The sequence below is a fragment of the Macrobrachium rosenbergii genome, chromosome 12 (assembly GCF_040412425.1).
Source record: "Macrobrachium rosenbergii isolate ZJJX-2024 chromosome 12, ASM4041242v1, whole genome shotgun sequence".
Taxonomy (NCBI): domain Eukaryota; kingdom Metazoa; phylum Arthropoda; class Malacostraca; order Decapoda; family Palaemonidae; genus Macrobrachium; species Macrobrachium rosenbergii.
The window spans coordinates 72,987,820-73,012,078 of NC_089752.1; the positions used below are offsets into that span (position 1 = coordinate 72,987,820).

A 24,259-nucleotide genomic window follows, 5' to 3' on the forward strand; every position below is an offset into this window, starting at 1 on the left:
CCATAAGAATGTACACACAATACGTGTATGTGTTTTAACGCTAATATGTAGAGATGGGTGCTCTGCTTGTTTGTACGAATTCTTAGCTTACAATGATTATCAAGTTAATTTTTATAAAATACCTTGAGTTTCTTAAAACTAAAGTGAAACTGAATACTATATTAGTTTGTAATCCTTAGGTTACTACTGTGTTGTGTTACGGAATCTTTGATATTTACAATATTAAATGTTTATGCAAACTGATCAAGAAATACATTGTTTTTAGGTACTTAACTTTAGTCATTCAAATTTGTTACAATCTACTTTTGCAGTAGTTTTTGAAAATGACAGATAAATACTTCGATGCCATAGTTATTCATTTTGCGAAAAGTGCTGGGGATCCTTCCCATTACAGACCGCTTTCATTAACTAGATTTAGTTGCTAATGGAAGTGACTGTCCTGTGTTTATAGGTTGCCAGTATCGTGACTCCAACCAGATCTTAATCCTTAGTAACACGGCTATGCTGTATTAATAATTCAGAAGAAGAATGGAATGTGAACACATAATTGAGGTTACATCCTCTGATATTCAAAAAGTCTTCGATCCTACAATGGAGCATTCAATCCTGGTTAATGTTGCCGCTTACCATAACTTAACGAGAACTTCCTTAGGATGCAACATGCCATAGGAGGTTGGTGTGAGTGGCAGTGAGTTTCAAAGAGGCTAGCGCAGTCACCAGTGTGAGATGATAATATGGGAAACGTGGTGACCAGAGTCTTTGACACCCAGTGCCTTATCAGTTCTGCGGAAAATAAGAACGTGACTTAGGGAATCACCGACAAGTGTTTTTTTTATTTCTCTCTGCTATTTCAATGTGCATTTTACTCTAATTATCTACTCTCTGCCATGTCTTCTTCAACAGACGCCGTGATAAGTGAAAATGGGCAGTGGATCTTCAGTGGAGGGCATTCACCAGCCTCAGCAAAACTGTCTTCGTTTATTTTTTTTTTTGTTATATTTATTTTGCTTCCTAAATCATTCAGAGGGCTTTTCTGAAGCTATATTTCTTTTTGTTGTATATTTTGACTGCATGCGGAATTCCATCGAAAAAGATTTGTATCTTCAAGCAGACTTGAAGTTTGTCAGGAAATATTTTTTTGTGATCTTTCCCGCCAGTCAACCTCGTCACGTATCGCAAGGAGACTAAGATGGAATCCTCTAGTAATGGAGCTGCCTTCTGGCAAAATTCTGCTTGTAACCTTTCCTTTTACCTTTATTTTAATTAGATTATTCTGTGTTTTGTATGCTTTAAGAGTGAACAAATTTCATTAACCGATAACCACAGATCTCGTAACACTGTACAGTGACGCATACACACATCCATCTCTCTCTCTCTCTCTCTCTCTCTCTCTCTCTCTCTCTCTCTCTCTCTCTCTCTCTCTATATATATATATATGTATATATATACGAGTATGTATATATATATGTATATATATATTAGTATGTATATATATATGTATATATATACATATATATATATATATATATATATATATATATATATATATATATGTAATGCATATATGTATATATATATATATATGTATATATATACATACATACATACATACATATATATATGTATATATGTATATATATATATATATACATATATATATGTATATATATATATATATATATATATATATATATATATATATATATATATATATATATATGTATATATATATATATATATATATATATATATATATATATATATATATATATATATATATATATATATACATACATATATATATATATATATATATATATATATATATATATATATATATATATATATATATATATATATATATATATATATATATATATATATATGTAAATTCTAACAGGAACACGAATATACATCGAGAGTTTCCTATGAACTGCGTACAATCCTTTCTTCTAGAAATGGCTCTGCAATGTGATTAAAAAGGAACTGAACCATCAAGGATATCACATCAATTAACATATCGATAGATTTCCTGATAGGATTCCTAATGAACTGCTGTCTACCACAGCATCCTTGAGTAATGCAGAATTCATTTTACAGAAAGACAAGAAAAGAAAGCGTCAAAGATGTTTCGCAGTAAAGCAGGGAAAACCACAGATGGATCCTGTTTTTTTTTAGTTTGAGAGAGAGAGAGAGAGAGAGAGAGAGAGAGAGAGAGAGAGAGAGAGAGAGAGAGAGAGAGAGACTCTAGTTCAGTGGAAGTAAGGTCAAACCTCACGGCAGGCAAATTGCAGCAGATTTAAACAGAAATGACTGAAGGCAGGTGGTCAATCTGGGGCCGACGAACCCTCAGGGGGTTTTAGAAGGAATGCAAAAACACAGTGACCCCATTTTTACCATGGCGTAAAATTCTGACAATGTGAACTAAGTGATGAATATTTTAACAAGGTTTCATGAGGGCTATATTTATTTCTATTTATTCTTACTTACTGTTGTTGGGTTAATGTGTCACCTGTCGATGATCTGATAGCCCAGAGGTTAAATGGCAGAAAGTGGTGAGAACCTTCCCCTTGCCACAGCGTCACAAAAGGTGTCGATGTTTCCCGTCAAGTTTTGATTGGTCGAAAAAGTATTACACTTTAGTTACAGGTGCTGAAAATTAAATATGGAGTAATGCATCTGAAGAAAAGAAAAGAAATTAGAAAAGACTACATATTACTGAAGACGCAACAAAGGTTATGACTTTAATTATAACAGTAGATGAAGTAAGACCCATATTTTGAACAATAATATTCTAAATGCATAAGGGGCATTAGAATTTTTTTCTTAAGATTTTAATTTATTTTATCTATTTATCTATCTATCTATATATATATATATATATACATATATATATATATATATATATATATATATATATATATATATATATATATATATATATATATATTAACTTTATCACATACACAATTGTTCTGTGCATTAGTAGAATTACTGAAAGGACCTCATTCAAACTGGATGGTATCTAAAGGAGCTTTTTATTCAGAAAAAGTTACACGCTTTCTTGGACAAACAGTCCACATTATCATGTACTATGTGGACTGTTTGTCCAAGAAAGCTTGTAACTTTTTCTGAATAAAAACCTTGCAGATACCATCCAGTTTGAATGAGGTCCTTTTAGTATATATATATATATATATATATATATATATATATATATATATATATATATATATATATATATATATATATATTATTATTGAAGAGTAAACTCGCTGTATACTATTTATGGCATTGGGGATGCAACAAAGTAGTTGTGAAACGTCGGCCTTAGCAATAAAACCTAAATTGTATACAGTAGTGCCTTTCTCCGGACGCCTACAAGTATGTATATAATTATATATATATATATATATATATATATATATATATATATATATATATATATGAATAGGCCTATATATATATACAGTATACACATGAGAATGGCACAGGTCCTGACCGGTTTCGGCTTTATTTCTAAGCCATTTACGAAGGACTGATACACAGTGGAAGAAAATAAGTAAGTATACCTTAGTTTTGGAAGAAATCAAAATATATATGCTAGGGGGAAAATACAGACGAACAAACCAACTGTTGGAGGCTATTATACCCAAAGCACATTCACTGTGATTTCTACTACTATGACTCAGTCCTTCGTTAATGGCTTGGAAATAAGGTCAAAACCGGTCAGGACCTACACCAGCCTCTTAATTTTTAACCTGTGGAGATGTGCGATAAACAAATCACGCGTCAATATGACTGAAATAATATATAAGAATATGTATATATATATATATATATATATATATATATATATATATATATATATATATATATATATATATATATATATATATATATATATATGGTATATATATAAATATTTACATATGTTTAATCATGTATATATATATATATATATATATATATATATATATATATATATATATATATATATATATATATATATATATATATATATATATATTATATATGTATGTATATATATATATATATATATATATATATATATATATATATATATATATATATATATATATAAATTATATATACATATATTATAATGATATGTCTTATGATATGTATGTTTTCTATAATATTAATATGTTTTTGTACTTTTGGTATATTCTCTGTTGTATTTGTCATGTACCATGTGTAATATCAGGACTCAGATCTAAAAGGATTAGTTGACTGGCGATAAGATACATTTTCCTGTTAGGCTCTTGTGTTCATGGCTGAATGTTTGTTCAGGTGTCAAGTGGGTGACCACAGGAAATCCTTTATGCAAGAGAGACCCTAAACCACTTAAGTTGTCAGCTAAAGCCTTTTCTGTTTGGACAAGTGTGCAGATAGGGAATCCCTGCCAATTATACAGATAAGAGGACAGGCCTATATAGCTTTTTGGAGCCAGGGAAAAAATGATCTTGTTTATTTTCCCTTCTCCAGAGGAAGAAACTGTTTATTCCTGTTTTCTTCCAGAGTGACCCATTTCCAAAAATGCCTAACTGGCAACACAGATTCATTCTCATAGTAGAGTTTTGAGAAGCTGATTAGTTCAGACAGAGACTTGGTAGAGTTAAGTTGGTCTCTCTCTCTCTCTCTCTCTCTCTCTCTCTCTCTCTCTCTCTCTCTCTCTCTCTCTCTCTCTCTCTCTCTCTTTCTCTCTTATCCCCTCTTTCTTCAGAAGAGAGTAAAATTTGTGGTCACACTCCAGACATATAAGTTAAAATCTGATTTTTGGAAACTGTTAGTGGAGCGGTGCCATATGAAAATAGTGTTTTGAGCTGCAGTAAGAGTTTTGTAAAAGTGTTTAGAAACTTGTAAAAGGTAAAGTGGTTTTTACTTATTTTTACCATGGTAAAATAAGAGTATCAGACAGATTTTGACTTAGTGAAATTACTGTTGATAAATCTTTTCTGCATTTTTTGTACGTTCTTGTTTTTGTATTTTTGTGTGTTCTTGATTTTGCAATTTTTGTATGTTCTTGTATTTGTAGTTTCATAGTGTTACCCAAACTTTTGTGTTGGTGATTTAACCCTTTCCTGTCCAATTGACGTCATATTACGCAACAACCCCCTAACCCCCTTCTTTTCTGACTGATGTAATTTTACGTAAAATTTATACCGACATTTTTCGTACGTGTGGTAGGGGTAAATTTTTTTTATTTTCGGACAGTTGGTGGTTTCCATAGGCTAAAGCATACCTTGGACCGTGTAACTCAGGCATCGATACGCCAGGCAAGCAGTCCCTATACTGCGCATGAGCAATTCCCTGGCATAGTAAATTTCTCACAATGAAATCAGCTGATCCTACGCACGTTTCTCTCTCGTATCTTACATTTTTTTTTTATAAAATGTAGGATTACATTATTGGAAACACTCTGTTTGGTATCCTCTATTTTCTATAAATTTTTTAGTTCCTCTACTGTGCATTCGCAAATCCATGGTGTAGTAAAATTCTCACAATGACATCAGCTGATCGCACCCACGCAGGCCTGGCAGGCCACACTTCTGTCAGAGACCATGCGTACGAGGTTGGGTAAACACGTGTGGCTGTTTACATACAGCGACGTCAATCGAGAACAGTTTCCAACATGCTTTCGCAAAGTTTTTACGGTAAAACTAGCGGAAATTCGTTAGTGCATCACATAAGAGACGTCTGGATTTTAGGCAGGGCTCTGAATCTCATTTTTCATTATCATATATATCGATATTTAGAGAATTTTGTTGGCTTTCTCATAAAAAATAATTCATTCACCTAACTGTTATAGCTTTTGAGCTACGAATGATAATGTTGACAATGGTAACTTTTTTTTTTCGTTTCGAACAGCTTATAACGTCAAAATGAAACTGTTGCTCTTACCAAAGCCATTTTTCTTGACTCTCACTTTATTCCTCAACCTTTCCTCTACATTTTTGTATATTTACAAAGTAATTTCTATGAAAAAATCCGAGGTAGGGCTCTTAAAAAAAAATGTCTAGCGATAATTCTCACCGTATGCCTGGCGGCGCGCTCTGTTTCTTACCCACTTTTCTATCAATTTTTCACCAACTGGACTTATTCGTTTTTCATTGTTTTATATGTCGATATTTAGAGAATTTTCTTGGCTTTCTCATAAAAAATAATTCATTCGCCTAACTGTTATAGTTTTTGAGCTACGAACGATAATGTTGACAACGGTAACTTTTTTTTCGTTTCGATCAATTTATAACGTCAAAATGAAACTGTTGCCGTTACCAAAGCCATTTTTCTTGACTTTCCATTTATTCTTCAACTTTTCCTCTACTTTTTCGTATATTTACAAAGTAATTTCTATGAAAAATAACCGAGATAGGGCTCTTAAAAAAAAAAAATTTTCTAGCGATAATTCTCACCATAGGCCGGGCAGAGCGCTCTGTTTCTCACCCTCTTTTCTATCAATTTTTTTCACCAACTGGACTTATTCGTTTTCCATTTTTTATATGTCAATATTTAGGGAATTATATTGGCTTTCTCATAAAAAATTATTCATTCGCCTAACTGTTATAGCTTTTGAGCTACGAACGATAATGTTGACAACGGTAACATTTTTTTTCGTTTCAATCAATTTATAACGTCAAAATGAAACTGTTGCCGTTACCAAAGCCATTTTTCTTGACTCTCAAATTATTCTACAACTTTTCCTCTACATTTTCGTATATTTACAAAGTGATTTCTATGAAAAATAACCGAGATAGGGCTCTTCAAAAAAAACTTTTTTCTAGCGATAATTCTCACCATACGCCGGGCAAATCGCTCTGGTTCTTACCCTCTTTTCTATCAATTTTTTCACCACCTGGACTTATTCGTTTTTCATTGTTTTATATATCAATATATAGGGAATTTTGTTGGCGTTCTCATAAAAAATAATCCATTCGCCTAACTGTTATAGCTTTTTAGCTACGAACGATAATGTTGACAACGGTAACATTTTTTTTCGTTTCAATCAATTTATAACGTCAAAATGAAACTGTTGCCCTTACCAAAGCCATTTTTCTTGACTCTCACATTATTCTTCAACTTTTCCTCTACATTTTCGTATACTTACAAAGTAATTTCTATGAAAAATAACCGAGATAGGGCTCTTTAAAAAAAGCTTTTTTCTAGCGATAATTCTCACCATACGCCGGGCAGAGCGCTCTGTTTCTTGCCCTTTTTTCTATCAATTTTTTCACCAGCTGGACTTATTCGTTTTCCATTCTTTTATATGTCGATATTTAGAGAATTTTGTTGGCTTTCTCATAAAAAATAATTAATTCGCCTGACATTCATAGGTTTTGGGTTACGAACGAAAATATAAAAATAAGTAAAGATTTTTTTTTTCGTGAAATAACTCGCATTTTTTTGTATTTAGAGGGCTGGGACTCTTATTCTGACTATTCCACCATAAAATATAAACATTTAGAAAAAAAGGACAGCAAAATGAACGTTGTTGGCATAAAATTTCTATTTTTGCTGAATTTTCGAAATAATTATTTTTTCTCACTGTCGAGCGCTCCCAGACACATCGGGGCTCATGTGCCCTCAGTGATGTGATAACTATACAGATATGAAAGGGTTAACATTTATTTACTTAATATTTTACATATGTTGATACTTTAACATTGCATACTTGGTTTGATTTACATTTGTTAAGATTTTTTTTCAAATCTTGAGCAAATCTTAATGGTCTGAATTTTGCTTAGTTAACGTAATTTCTTGATAAATTAAAGTTTTGTGAATTAATCTTGTTTAAGAATGGTTGTTTTCAAGTAATGGTAAATTTTTTCAGATTGTGAATTCTGAGTATAACTTTTGAGGTTAGAAATAAATTTTTGTGTTTAAAGTTTTAAAAACAGTGTTTCATTTTTAACCGCCAGTGAATAGGGTTATTTGTGTATGCACAAGGTAAGTGATGGACATGTTTTGTTCTCCTCCCATAAATGGAAGTGAATGAAGACCAGGGAAACGATTATAGTAGTTTGATGGAGTGATGCCCTTTTTTTATCTAATATATCTCAATACCTCACACATAACTTGATAAACTTAATTTGACTTTTCAAGTGATAAGCAAGTTTTAAGGGATCACTGTTACCTTTAGAGTGTTCAGTCATAATTTTATTGTTATGAGGGTTCATGTATCTGGCTGAAGTGAGGTAAATTTTTGGATTTTGTGACTAGTTGTGTGGTAACCAGGTACTTGGTACACTTAGTGACTATATATATATATATATATATATATATATATATATATATATATATATATATATCATATATCATATATATATATATATATATATGAGTCTAAGTTCTAGGTCAGTTTCATTAAATCCTATTGTGCCTTTTTTTATTGTATGAAGTGAATTACAAGCCTGTTAGTTAGACGACTGTGGAGGGTAGCAACTGGGGACGAGAAGGGCCTCGGGCTAACAACCTTATTCTGAGAGACTTGCTAAGGAATTGAAGTCTAACCCTTCTAAAGCAAGTTCCAAAAGGGGGAAAACATGCATGATATATATATATATATATATATATATATATATATATATATATATATATATATATATATATATATATATATATATATATATATATATATATATATATATATATATATATATATATATATATATATATATATATATATATATATATATATATATATATATATATATATATATATATATATATATATATATATATATATATATATATATATATATATATATATATATATATATATATATATATATATATATATATATATATATATATATATATATATATATATATATATATATATATAAGCTGCTGCTTAACATACCAGCGAGTTTTACACAACATCCTGACCAACCAGTAAACCCAGTTGGTAGCATCTCATTCGACTTCAGGGTGAGTATGATGGAACTAATCAATACGCATTTCATATAAGAGATTTCTGACTCACATTGGGATCAAACTCCAGTCTCTCAAATGAAAGGCCAGGGCGCTGCCAGCTGACCCACTAAGGTTCAAACTTATTTTATGCTTTGTGTGGGTCAGTTGGTAGTGCCCTGCCCATTTTTTGAGAGACTGGGGTTTGATAATGATGTCAGTCAGAAATTTATTTCTGTTAAACACGTTCTCATGTGTTGATTAGGTTCATATATATATATATATATATATATATATATGTATGTATATATATACATATATATATATATATATATAAATAAATATATATATATATATATATATAAATATATATATATATATATATATATATATATATATATATATATATATATATATATATATATATATATATATATATATATATATATATATATATATATATATATATATATATATTTATATATATATATATATATATATATATATATATATATATATATATATATATATATATATATATATATATATATATATACATACTGACTGAAAGAATCTTCAAAATGTTTGTCCTTTCCTGCCACAGGAGAACAGGAAATGTATTTTAATTAGGAGAGGTGATACTTTTATGAGGACATGAGCATAATTCCATCCTAAATGAGGTATTGGAGACGAAGCATGAAGGACCCCCCACAGCGGGAGGGCTGCTCTCTCTCTCTCTCTCTCTCTCTCGCTAGAATGAGCTATAAATAATCTCATCGCTTTGGTTATGCGACCGTCATGCGTCGAAGCTAATTTTGATGAAATATTACGTTTTTATAGATGATGATACATATGACCTGATAGATAATGATTATATTTTATTTATAAAAATTACGCAAGACGATGTACGTATATGTATGTGTGTAAAATAAGAGAAAAATACCGATTGAAAATCAATCAAGTAAATATGCTTCGGAAAAACTAATTTACTTTACTTCCTGAAATCATTTGTGGGAAAGAACCAGTTATTGACAGAATGGCGAAAGGTTTGACAACGGCGCTGGAAGGTGTCAGAAAAAGTGTTCATGTGATTTTATTTCAAGAAGTATATGTTTTCGTTTGATGTAACCTGAAAACAACTCTTAATATGTTTTCAAAGCTTTAAATAGCTTATAAAGCACACAAAAAATTACATAGACTTAGGCACAAGCAAACATCGTGTGTTTGGCCTGAATATTTGTGTCAGCTGAATGAAATCAGCTTATGATTGAATATCAGCCAAAGGAACTGAATCTCACTTTTCTTGAACTCCCGAAGATTGTCTTCACGAGAATGAATTGAGGGAATCCTCTCCGATTCCTTTTAGATGCAAATGGCAAGGGAGAGCACAGAATGATAATCACTGATAGAATTCATGCTCTGATGGGTGAAGCTGAATGTTTAGGTCACTAAAATGTTTGTGCATTTGAAATGTACATAAAACAGGAAATGTTTGACTGTTAAATTGTTTGTTTATATTTTTATCTAAAATGTCGTTATTATTTCTATTATCCTTTCTTTTTACCTTCATTAAAGGCAGACGGCAAGAGCTGAGCTGAAAAGAGTTGAGTTGAAACAAAAAGACGATAGAAAAAACAAAGAAATGTTCAGAGGGCCAGCATTTGATTTTAAGATCATTTCATAAAACTAGAGGGTAAAACATTCCAAGCGAAGTATGCAGTTTTAAAGGCTCTTCTCTACCAGCAATGAAACATTAGAAGCAAAATATTTAGACCGGAGGTGTTGTTGGGCGAGCTGCATCTTACAAGGAAAGTAAGCACTCACGTGAAGAGAGAGACAAGGTAATAACTCTTCGGAAATTGTACTCAAACCTCCTCACTCGTGTTTCCAGTATTGTTCAATCATAATCTGATGCGGCGATTTTGGTGACAACAGACGCTTCACTATGAAAAGGAAATGCAAGCAATGCCTTTAAGAAGAGGCCTTTTATGCTTTTACCGCTGATATCTGTAGAACAGTTTTGAACAGGAAATATATAAACACAAAACACATTTGAAGACCCCTGCATTATGTCCACCTGCTTAATACACCAGCAAATATTTGTTGCAACTCGTACCACCAGTACTTCCTTTAATTCAGTGAGTTTTGAAGTGTTCAAAGAGGCTTATCTAAATACTGAGATGGTGCAAAGCAAAGAGGTCTGGACTGGAAGGAAAAGGGTCACAGTGAGCTCTGAGAGCAAGAGTGATTGAATCGGTTCCAAGTAATAAACAAGTAAAAAATGCACCGAAGTTTCTTTGGCGCAGTCGAGTTTTCTGTACATCGTATAATCAAGGCCACCGAAAATAGATCTATCTGTCGGTGGTCTCGGTATAATGCTGTATGAGCCGCGGCCCATGAAATTTTAACCCTGGCCCGGTGGTGGCCTGGCCCATATCGTTGCCAGACGCACGATTATGGCTAACTTTAACCTTGAATAAAATAAAAACTACTGAGGCTAGAGGGCTGCAATTTGGTATGTTTGATGATTGTAAGGTGGATGATCAACATAGGAATTTGCAGTCTTCTAGCCTCAGTACTTTTTAAGATCTGATGGCGGACAGAAAAAGTACGGACAGAAGAAAGTGCGGACGGACAGACAGAGCCGGCACAGTAGTTTTCTTTGCAGAAAACTAAGAAGGATGCAGAATTGTTTTAGGCAGGGGAGATAAGTAATGTGTGATAATTAGTTCGCGAATATGTAGACCGAGATGCTTAATACCAAGAGTGATAAAAAAAAATAAAACAAAAGACTGAGTTACTGCAAATAGTCTTTGAATGTTAAAAAAAAAATTATGATAATAAATTATGAAGAATTATGCAATGAAGAAATGCTGTGACATTTGTTGTACAGTATGGGTTTAAAATCTTGCTCTCAATGTTTATACAATGCACTTTGGAGTTTTTTTGACTCTAGCCTCCCATTCCATAAATCACAGAAATATTAAAAGGGGGCAAACCAGTTTTGATGCTGGATTTTGGAAATGCTTTATATTTATAACAAGTGAAAGATACTAAAGATACATTGAAAGACAGACGTCTCTGCTCATGTATGCCCAACGAGAGAGAGAGAGAGAGAGAGAGAGAGAGAGAGAGAGAGAGAGAGAGAGAGAGAGAGAGAGAGAGAGAGAGAGAGAGAATTTATACTCTGTTTTGTTTTTTACTTGTGATATATCTGTGACATACCATAAGGAAAGAAAAAGGTTATAAATATCTTCAATGGGACTTTCTTTGTTGATTAAAAAAAATAATTTAGACATAAAATGGCGTAGTATAACAGGATTCTCACCCTACAAACAGAAAGAAATCTTTTAAATTCTCTCTCTCTCTCTCTCTCTCTCTCTCTCTCTCTCTCTCTCTCTCTCTCTCTCTCTCTCTCTCTCTCTCTCTCTCTCTCTCTCTGGCTGGTCATACATTACGTACGATATACGCATTGCCGTAGGAATATGAAAACTCCTATGAGAGAAAGTTAATAAAGAGAGAATAAGATTCAAGCAAGTTCTTTAATTACTGTTTCTTTTATACAAATTTTCTGATATTTGTTCATGTCCTATACTATATATATATATATATATATATATATATATATATATATATATATATATATATATATATATATATATATATATATATATGAACATACACACAAACATATACAGTATATCTGAGTAAAAAAAAATAGTTTAGTACAAGTCTGTAAATGCTAGTTTTTACAAGCAACTGCAAACATATCAGGCAGGAAAAGAAGGGCAAAAATGCATGATTCCTAATTGTGGCAGAACATCTTCTCTGCAAGCACCTTAGGTGATTTGCTTTTCTGTAATAACTACCAGGTATTGTGCTCCCTGCGAAATTCTGCATAATTATGCTATATATGATGCACGCAATGGATTAAGAGAACCATGAAAAATTCAACAAAGAAACATTCTACGCTTTAAATTTCTCTCTTGTATCGTGTGTCATGAAACATGAAATTCAAAGTTCATGTGTAAATATTTAGCTCCAAAATATGAAACCACAGACCGAAAAGAAGCAACGAGAATTGTAGAATATGCTCATGTATTATATATATATATATATATATATATATATATATATATATATATATATATATATATATATATATATATATATATATATATATATATTCATATACAGTATATATATATATATATATATATATATATATATATATATATTTATATATATGTAAAAAAAGTATACCTTAGTTTTACCAGACCACCGATCTGATTAACAGCTCTCCTAGGGCTGGCCCGTAGGATTAGACTTTTTAGCGTGGCTAAGAACCAGTTGGTTACTTAGCAACGGGACCTACAGCTTATTGTGGAATCCGAAGCACATTATAGCGAGAAATGAATTTCTATCATCACCAGAAATAAATTCCTCTAAGTCTTCATGTAACAAATACATCCATACATACGCATGCATATATAAATATATGTATATAATATAAATACACACACACATCCACACATATGTGTGTGTGTTTGTGAGAGGCCTGTTCAACAATTTCCATTGTATATATAAATGCACACACACATATATGTATATATATAGTTATATATATATATATATAATATATATATATATATATATATATATATATATATATATATATATATATATATATATATATATATATATATATATATATATATATACATATAATGCGTAAATCTTCGTTGAATAAATGTCTTACAAAACAGCAACCTAAAAAGAATTTGAAGCAAAATATACTGAAAGGTAATCTATCATCCTTCGTAAAACAATATGCTATCAAGAGCTGGAGGACTAATTTATCATCAATATCATCATCATCATTGTTATTATTATTATTATTATTATTATTATTATTATAAGCCAAGCAGCAACCTTGTTTGGAGAAGTAAGATGCTGTAAGTCAAGGGGCCTCAATAATGGAAGCATCCCAGTACGGAAGAAATGGAGGAGTAATTAATTAATTATCAAATAGAAATGAAAAGAGCAAATTATATTAAACCAAGAAACTAGACTATTAATAAATATTAACTAAAATGATAACGGAGGATCTTTGAGCCTAACTGAAAGAAGAAAAGTCCGAGAAACTGCAAAAAACCTTAAAAGTTTTTGCAAGAGGTAGTGTGCCACAATGAGGGCTGAAAGCAGTCAAGAATAAGATGCACCACATTATGACCTTTGATTTCAAACGTTTCTGTGGTCAGTCTGTGTTCACATACAGTAGATCACTGCCAGCGATAAGGGATTATTATTATTATTATTATTATTATTATTATTATTATTATTATTATTATTATTATTATTATTATTATTATTATTCAGAAGATGAAACCTATTCAAGCTTCCAAAGAATATGGTGTTCATTAAGAAGAAATAAGAGGAGGTAATGGGAAATACTGAAAGAAGAGATCCCACTTATTAAAAAAAAAGATAAATTAACAAATAGACAACAATGTATTAAAATGCAAGGAGAATAGTATTAGGGTAGTAATGCATTGCACCTTCGCTTGAACTTTTGAAGTTCCATTTGCACGACATCCTCCGGGAGGCTGTTCCACAGTCCAATGTTGTGAGGAATAAAGGAACTGAAAAGTTCGACAGCGAGGGACAATTACTGTATATTGGGGCTGGTGTTCAGCGAATGTGGCTGTTCTCGGCAGGTAAAGGGGATCAGGGATCAATTGTAAATGTGAAAGATCTCTATTAAAATACAACTTCTGAAAAACAACTTAAGTTTTATTCACATCTCTGAAGATTTAGCAAATGGAAAGTTGTCAGTTGGAAAGGAGTCTTATATAAGAAGGATACTAACGGATTAAAAATATTGAATTTTCATATAAGCCATCAGTGAATGAATAGCCTACCACAGCGGCATATCCCTGCTCGGCCAAGAATAGCCATCTTTGACTATGATGACGCCAAACTTCTAGGTGATAGTAATTTTTTTTATGCTGTTATAAAGTTTAAAGCACATAATATTATATACACATATATCTATCTACCTATCTATCTATCTATCTTTATACAGACATATACGTATATAAATATATACAGGCGATATGAAGAGAAACAAAGAATTAAACGATCCACAAATGAGAACTTAAAAAAGCTATTTTATAACATGAGCAATGACGATGACATTAATTGTAAATAAAACAGGTGGTAACTCGGAGCAATCGCGTTAGGGAAAACGCATTCGGCCTTATTGCCAGAATCTACTCTATTTGAAATCATTTGATTCTGAAAGAATGCTTACAGTCTTTCAGCATCACTTCAAAGGGTGTGCCACGGGGAAAAATGAAACGTTGGGTGTAAGTCCTGATCGATTTCACCGTCAGTTGAGACATCAGATCTTCTAAATGTCCCGTCAGTCTCTTTGAAAATGCCTTAGAAAACTAAAGGGGAAACTAGCCAGGATTTATACCAGGCGCTTCATTTTCCCTGTGGCACATCTGCATAATGCATACACGCACACACACATATATATATATTTATATGCATATACATATATACATATATATTGTTGTAATTTTAAAGCTGGGGCCTTGCTAGATAAATGGAGTGTACCAGGATGATACGCAACTTACCTTAATTACCACGAAAATCTGGTTTCTGGCCCTGGGGACAGCTAAAATTACAAACAGCGAAATATGCCTGAAGGCCTACTTCAAGAGGAGAGTGATTAGATAGGCTAAACTCTGGGGTTTAACGTAATTCATTATATTTACAAAAGAAAAACGTCAGAAGAATGGTAGCTTAATTATGGGTTAATGAGGCGAGAGCAAATGACGTGGAATTTCCTGGAGGGAGTATATTGGGTTTCCTGCTTCAAAAGTTGTTGATAATGAAGTAGCGAGGGCCGCCACACACACAAGATGATATGCAGATCCACAGATGAATACCCCTAATCTGCAATCGAAATACTTACGGTTACTCAGCAGAAACTAGCACTGTATTGAAGGAACTGAGGAATTGCGTAGAGGATGCTTAGACTGAACTCGATTCCAGTGACTCAAACATCAAACGCTTATGTTACACTTCTCGTAAATGCTTTGCAAATTTAACAGCACAAAATATAAAGCAATACAGGTCCCACTGTAAGTATATTGCACTAGGAAAAGAAAGGAACTTAGTTGGAGGAGAATAGCGAATGTGGCTGATGGAAAACCTTAAATCCTAGTACTTTACCTTTCTTCAGGAGCTGAAGTTCTCTTCTTACGAGGGTCAGCGAGGGGAGGGCAAGTGAATTAATTCACAACAAAAGTTACTTTTGGATGCTGCCAGCCACATGTCGAAAATAGGCAGTTTAATGGAGCAAGGGACGGAGCTCTGGTTTCTGTGGCAGTTGCCGTCAATTCTGAGACCAAGCTTCTCTCTCCAAGACCCTTTATAGCTTTGGGAGTTATGTCTTTCTCCTCCTGGATGGCTTTGTAATCACTCTGCCCATATGGAAATGCAGGTAGCATGGCTCTGATTTCAAAGTGGCAGAACTCACGTGTTCAGCCTGCCAGCTGACCTGCCTCGGGCAACAATTAGCTCTGGTCGGGTCCGCACCTGGAATTAAGGGATTTCCAACAGCACTTTGGACAAGAAAGGGCTTAAAGTGGTTTCCCCCCCAAAGGCAGTGGTGAGAAAGGTTTTAGAGGCGAATTTGCTTACAGTGAATCATACTGAATTGAATTTATTGAATTACTTAGTCCTTTTTACTTTGAATTGTTACATGAAAGATGGCGTAAGAGGGAATATTCTTAATACCTCCCCCACCTTGATGACATTTACACCCTTAGTTGGGTTGAAATGGCAATAATTTCTCTCTTTACAACCTTTGGGGTATATTAGTCTAAAATATAATATTTCTGCTAAACATCATAGTCAATTATAAACAAAAGACATCACCTATGACTTTTACTCTACTTTGCAGGATTAATTTAAGCTGCTGGCAACAGTAATAATTTTACTTTCTAAGAAATTATAATAAGTGGCATTTAATGAATATAAAATAGCTAGATTACTACTTAATTGGAAATACAATTGAACCTACTATCATCATGAGGTTAATATTTTTATCCTCAGAATACTTCTGTGCTTATTAGTAAAGCTTTTAGTCACAAGTTCATGCTGTTAATATACCTTGAGGAGGCAATACACTGAAAGTATTCATGGGTTTTGTTGGGTGTTGCCATGATATTTTACCTAGTGCCAAAGGAGCTCAGCGTCTCTCTTTTGGCGATCTGGAGCCATCTACGTCCATGATTTTTTTTCATGGACCTGTTTTAGGTTGATGGTTTTCCTGGGTAGGGGAACCAGTCAAACCAAGTCTGAGGAGGACAACTTAGTGCCACCCGGGTCGGCTTCTTTGATGGCCGGAGCAGGGGCATTTTTTAAAGGCTCTGCCCCAAGTCGTTGCAGTTGCATGAGTTCATCGGCCAGTTGAGGTGTGGCAGAATTCTTACTCACACTCGTGTCTGCAGAGGACTGGGAAAGGGAGGAAAATATTCTGGAGGGTATGGGAGGCTCACAGGTTGCAATGACCAGCTCAAGTATGGGTTGTGAGGCCGCACCTTTGAGTGAGCTTCTGCTGTGGTCAGAAGAATCCACCTCTTACCAGCACTGGTAGCGGAGCCAAGCTGGACGAAGAGAGGGGATCCAAAGTGGGATCTCTCGAATGGAGATCTGGGGTGTGCTCTGGCACTAGCACTGAGGCAGGGCCAGGCACTGGTGCAGGATTTGGAGATTGCTTGCCGTTTGGGAAGACTGGAGGTTGGCACTGCTCAGTGCACTCGAGTGGCACTGGCAAAGATTGAGAGTCAATTTTGGAATCTCCAGCATGGAGATTGATTGGGTGCCTTGGCACTGGCACTGGGGCAGGGCCTGACACAGGACTGGGGTTTGAAATCTGCGTGGAAGGAGGTGCCCACTGCACAGAATACTCAGGTGGCACTGGCAGTGGAATGAATGGAGGCTCTTGAGAATTACTCACCCCTAATTATTAACTTGAGGGGATGGAAACCCAGATTGTTGTATTTTTGATGGAGACTGGAAGTCTTGTCCCAGGAGGAGGTCATAACCTCCATGAATGTAGCTTGCTATGGCAAGGTTGCAGATTTTGGATTTATGAGGTCTCATGACTCTCAACTTAACAGTATGAAGTATCATTTTAAATTGACTGATACCCTGAATTGTGATGAGTTTATGTCTGTTAATGTCAGCTCCATGGGGAACCTTGTCCTTCCTTATGAAGGAAATTTGTGCACCAGAGTCATCAAATGCCTTGACCTGGCATGCGGGTAGCTACCTCGAGGAGGTGCCACATATATGGGACCTTTGGCTGGAGGGCCCAAAGACTTAGAATTTGTAACTGCCAAAGAATTGGCAGGTGTACTTGATTTATTAGGGCATTTTGCCCACTGGGCAGAGTGCCCATAAACTTTGCAAGTGGGGCAATAACTCCTGCTATAATCTTTGCTTGGCACTGCCCCATTGGAGGGAACAGGCCCTTTACTTTCTGTCTAAGAGCGAGATGGGGCTCGTTGGGGCATTGCCCCATTTGAGGATTTAGAAGGATTTTCTGGCTGAGCCTCAGCTTTGAAACGGCACTGTTCAGTGGGGTGCCCTATTCTCTTGCAATATCCATGCACTGGTTTCTTTGGGGCTTGCCCATGTTTGAGGGGTTGCTGAGAGTTGGCTGAGGCAGGTGAAGAAGGATATAATTTTCTTCCATGGGAACTAAGATGAGGATGATTGGTGTCCCAGGTGTCAGCCTAGTGACAGCACTTGTCTACTGTCTTAGGAGCCTTGTCACATAGATGGATGATGAGAGCTGGTGTAGCATAAAATAAGAAGTCCTTGAGCTGGAAGAGTTCGAGGATGTCCTCCACATAGTGGCTTTTAGAGATTCTAGCCATCGTTTTAAGGCCTGGGTCTTTTTGAAGATCCACTCAGACAAGGTTTGGCCTGATTCTTTGGGCATATTTCTCCACCTTTCCTCCAATGATTGGGAGTTATTTCAAAAGCTTTTATAATGGCTTGGCGGACAAGGGCAAGAGATCTTGATCTTCAGGAGGGAGAGCATTGAAGGCAATGGCACCTTTCCCTTCAAGGTGCCGTCCCAGGATCAGAGACACTTCTTCAGTAGAGGTCTGATAGGTCGTCAGAACATTTTCAATATGGTCGAGCAAGGCTTCAGGCTCGGCTTCGTCCCATTTTCTTATGAAATAGCCTACACTGCTGATGGTTGAATGTGGAGAGGGCATTGAAGTGTTGTGCACGCCTTGAGCCACCATTGCAAGCTGATGAACTCTTTCTTTCTCCCTCTCCTGCTGTTCTTTCTCTTTCTCCTGTCATTCTTTCTCTTTCTCCTGTCGCTCTGCCTCTTCTCGTTTCTCCTGCGCTATTCTTTCTTTCTCTTTCTCCTGTTGCTCGGCCTCTTCTCGTTTCTCCCAGGCTATTCTTTCTGCCTTGGGTCTACTCTCTCTTAGACCCCAGTCCCTCAGGGGTTGTCCTGACAGTCCCATGTCCTTTCCAGTGGACATGTAGAACTTGAAGTCCTCATTTTGCTGGGCTCTGGATGTCGTAGACATCTTGAGATAATGCTTATATGGGCGTGACCCTTTAGATAATCAATATGTCCGAAAAGACTCAAGTTTGTTCATGATGAACTGGTTTTAGTATGTCTCAAAGACTTTGTTTGTTTGTGATGAACGAATTTTAATATGCCTACATAAGACTTAGTTTGTTCGTGATGAACAATGTTACACGTAATAGTATATTACTTCGCTAGTCAGGCCGAGTAGATTAAGGTCTAGAAATTATCGTACCAAATGCAACAGAACAGCAAGGTAGTGGCCTCCAGACTTTTTTTTATGGAACAAGTGCAGTACATTTGACTGAGCTTGCTTACAGGTCATTTAAAACCTAGGAGCTCTCTCTCTCTCTCTCTCTCTCTCTCTCTCTCTCTCTCTCTCTCTCTCTCTCTCTCTCTCATAATGAGTAAGTGGAGACAGATGAGAATGAATGAAAACTGTTGTAAGATTAAGTGGATGAATAAGTCCAGGGAGGAGAATTAAGTGTTAATATGCATGGCGAGTGATGAATAGAAGTGGTTAATTCGTGTAGGTATTTGAGTACAAGAATTATAGATGGTTATATAGGATGATGAGAGAAGAGGCGAATCAAGATATATGTGAAACAAAGAAGGTAGGAGGATCTCTGCAAAAGATCTGAAAATGAAAAAGAGTGCTTGTGGAAGCAACAGCTGAGACGTGGAATTGAAGCATTAAACTTTAATGAGAGTGAGGGAGACAAGTTCAGTTAAACGCGCCACAACTTTCATGATAATTGTTTAAAACAGGAAACCTATTTCGAGCAGAGGAAAAGTCCCAATTAGAATAATGACGTTGTGGAACAGAAAACATCGATTAGGTTGATTAAATTCAGCGGCAGTGACGAAGTTTACCTGCTCTTATGCCCTATTTTAAATTACTCTAAACTTCATTACAATACTTTTCCAATTAGTGAACGAATTCGACAGAAAAATCTAAGATATAGTCGGTGACACAACTGCTGAAGGATGAGTTTACTTACCATGTCTTGTATTCCGGGACTTGTGTTGACTTACGACCCTCGTCACATCCTCCTAAAGTCTCTGGTCATTTCCTGTAAGAAACAGAACGAGAGAGAATCATTAGATGATAGCGCTTCGGAAGAATGATTTTACATTAAGCATCAGCCACCCCACTCTGTAGGCTTTCCAGACCTTATTGTGACCCTTTTGCACTGAAGAAGAATTTCTCCTATCATTATTATTCAGAAGATGAACTCTGTTCATATGGAACAAGCCCAAAGGTGTCACTGACTTGAAATTCAAGCTTCCAAAGAATATGGTGTTCATTTGAAAGAGGTAGGAAATACAGAAAGATAACATAGGTTGTAAGAAAAGAAAAAATAAATGAACAAATTAATAGATGAAGAGAGAAAAATCTAAGTAAATTATAAAATACAAAGAGAACTACTTTAGGGTTGTAGTGCACTGCACGTTCACTTAAGCTTTTGAAGTCCCAATTACGCAACATCCTCAAGGAAACTGTTCCACAATCCAACGGTGTGTGGGAAAAAATGACCTCTGGAATTAAGAAGTTCGACAGCGAGACACATTTACTGTATAATGGCGCTGCTTTTCAGCAAATCTGGTCGCTCTCGGCGGGAAAAGAGTATCAGGGATCAACTCTGAATGTGAAAGATCTCTGTTAAAATACAACTTATAAAAAACTGACAAACGAGAGACCATCTGTCGATGGTCCAAACCATAACTGCTAATATGTCGGAACAGAAACCTACCACCGCTAACCACACTGTCTAAAAGAAGTAAATATATTGCTGAAGCAGACATCCACATCTGAAAACAGTGTTCTAGTAAAGAAAACATAACTCACTTGCTCTCAAGATTTCTGGGTACTCATTGTGATTCATTTCAGCTCACATAACATCGTTACGTCTGCTGTAAGTGTCTTCGCAAAGCTGGAGCATCAATCCTTTCCTTAATGCTTCCCTATTTGTACAGACTTTTGGTTGGTCTTTGTCCTAGGCACTGATTTTTGGAACGAGATTGCGAGACCCATAACCCATATAGAGCCTCGAAAAAATATGTACCAAAGACGTCCGGTGTTCATTTGTGGTTACCCTTGTATGTTTTTCCCAAGCAAATGGGATATGTATAATATAAGAGCATTTTTACATGCTTTTATTTAACTTGACTTCTGCGTCTGTCTGTCTGTCTGTCGTCAAATCTTGTAACTCAATTTTTTACCTGTTCCCTTCGTCCGATAAACTTGAAATTTTGCACGGTTACTCAATCCCGGCGACAAAACAACCTTACATGATCAGTGGGTCACAAGTGACCTCTAGTGACCCTACAGTGACCTCCCCCAGTATCTCGGGATTTGTATGAGACTCTCCGGGTTTTTCAAACTTCTTTGGCTCGACAGGATATCAGTTTCGTTAGCTATAATCATAAATCGGTTGCAATTTCTGTCAAAACTAAAACGCATAAAATAAAAAAAAATATATATATAAACATTTTTAAAACACGCTTTTATTAAATTGCACTAAAAAGTGAAAAATAAATCTTTTGAGACACACCAGGATTTTCTTACAATTAATCATGCCTACAAAAATAAAAGCACGGCCGCCAAACATGGAAGGAAATGCTACAAGAAATAAAAGAAAATATATACATTTCTTTTCTTGTAGCATTTCCTTCCATGTTTGGGGCCCACGCTTTTAGTTTTGTAGGCATGATTAATTGTAAGAAAATCCTGGTGTGTATCAATAGATTTATTTGTCACCTTTTAGTGCCTTGAACTTTTTTTTATGTATAACATGTCTAAAACGAGGATATAATTATGCCAACATCAATCACGGATAAATGCAAAACTGAGCGTAGGTTTAATGCCCCTGACAAGTTAAATGGTTCTGAAAGTTGCAAAAAACCTTAGCACCTTTGTACAAGAGACAAAGAATCATAGTTTAGATACTTTCTAAATGACTGTTTTCTATGTTAATCATCATAATAATAATAATGTTCTTACAGAGTAATATGCAAGTCTATCATTTCTTCCTTTAAAAAAATATTTTACCGCTGTAATCAGAACATGAAGCTACGAAGCTTGCATTTCATATAATTTCTTATTTCGACTGAAGATGGAAATTGCTACTCATGTTGAAAGGGGTTTACTTTAAGCTGATACATAAATTTCAACCAAGGGATTACTTAACATTTTCTCTCCCCATGGAAAGATATTCTGACTTTTTTGCGAAAATGTGAAAAAATGCGATGCTTATATTTTCCAAAACATCTTTCATTAGAGTATTTGGAGAAATTACCATACTCTTGAGTTGGGTGTCCATAAAGATTTGAACTAGGTTTCAACGTACAACGTAAATAGATCCTAAACAATAAAATTCAAACACGTATGATTTATAAGTAACCTAATAACGAATCAGTTCTGTTGGCTATACCTGTGACACTGAAATTTTGAATGTTTAAACTCGAGTAGAGAAAACTATCTCAGTGCTCTTTAAAGATATTGTTCCATAAAGTAAATGGCAAACTAATTCAGAATAGTATCACAGTTTTTATCAAGGTCGAATGTATAAAATAGGTTAAGCTTTGATGCCTTCTCTGTCTGTTTGTCTGTCTTGATCAGTGAAGGCAAATGACACGGATCTGGTTAGGAATCCGACAGATGACCAGCTGTGAAATTCTAGTATCCTTGTTATAAAAACTCTAGTGACCATTAATGAAAAGTGATCAACTGAAAAACTGTTGGAAGCTGCAATGTGTCGTAATAAGGCTCAAGACTATTCATTTTCAGTGACAGTAACTGACTTGAAGTATAAGGCTGCTTCTCCGTCAAATACAGATGAAGTTATTTGCCCGATCCATCACGCCTTTCACAAGCCAGCAGAACACCTAATCGAATTCCCCTGGACAATGACTTCACGTCTCGCTGTCGTTTCATTTCATTAGGAGGGAATCAAATACGGATCCTGTGCGTCAGTGAGGATTCAGCAGCAGAGCGTTCCACTAACCCCTAATTAGCAATCGTTGTTGCAAATTAACCAACGGTGATCAACGCTCAAGCCTTCGGGGACGTTGACAGAAGAAGGTATTGTACCACCTGCAATCAAATATCACCCGGGAAAGGAGTCAGAACGAAGTTGGGGAATCAGATGGTTTCTCTAAACCTTTGACTGCTTGTATATCGGTTAGATTTTTTGCATGTTAATACCTCGTCAAATGAAATTGGGGGAAGGTAAGGTCATCAATATCTCTGGGGTTTTGTCTGCATCTTAGCCTTCAAAATATCATAAAATGTTATCAATAGATTTTAAAGTAATTTTGAGACTGGACAACATTGGTCAAGGAGAGACTAAGTAAAATTACATACACGCACACACACATATATATATATGTATGTATATATATATATATATATATATATATATATATATATATATATATATATATATATATATATAATATATATGAATGACTTTTACTGTAATACCACAGTATAATATGTAGATAAAAAGACCCATAAAACACCATTTGAACGTTGCATCCATATATCTCGAGCACTTCCTTCTGTGCCCCTGTTCACTGGTAAAATATGGACAGATGAAATGTTACAAGAGTGTATATACAAAGCATATGTAGGTGTCGCATTAAGTCTCCGATTGTATGCAGGTGACCGTTTCCCAAGAAGGA

The 24,259-nt window shown here is 34.7% G+C and overlaps 1 protein-coding gene across 1 annotated transcript in view; it reads right to left on the minus strand.

Moving 5' to 3' along the window:
* LOC136844071 (MAP7 domain-containing protein 1-like) overlaps nt 1–18,896 on the minus strand; it is a 24,808-nt gene extending 5,912 nt beyond the window's left edge. Inside the window, exons 1-3 of the mRNA XM_067113086.1 lie at nt 18,774–18,896; nt 17,597–17,887; nt 17,305–17,466 (exon numbers count right to left, since the gene is read on the minus strand). Of these exons, the coding sequence (XP_066969187.1) occupies nt 17,305–17,466; nt 17,597–17,887; nt 18,774–18,896 (576 nt within the window). The remainder of the gene's footprint in view (nt 1–17,304; nt 17,467–17,596; nt 17,888–18,773) is intronic.
* Nucleotides 18,897–24,259: the final 5,363 nt, after the last annotated feature.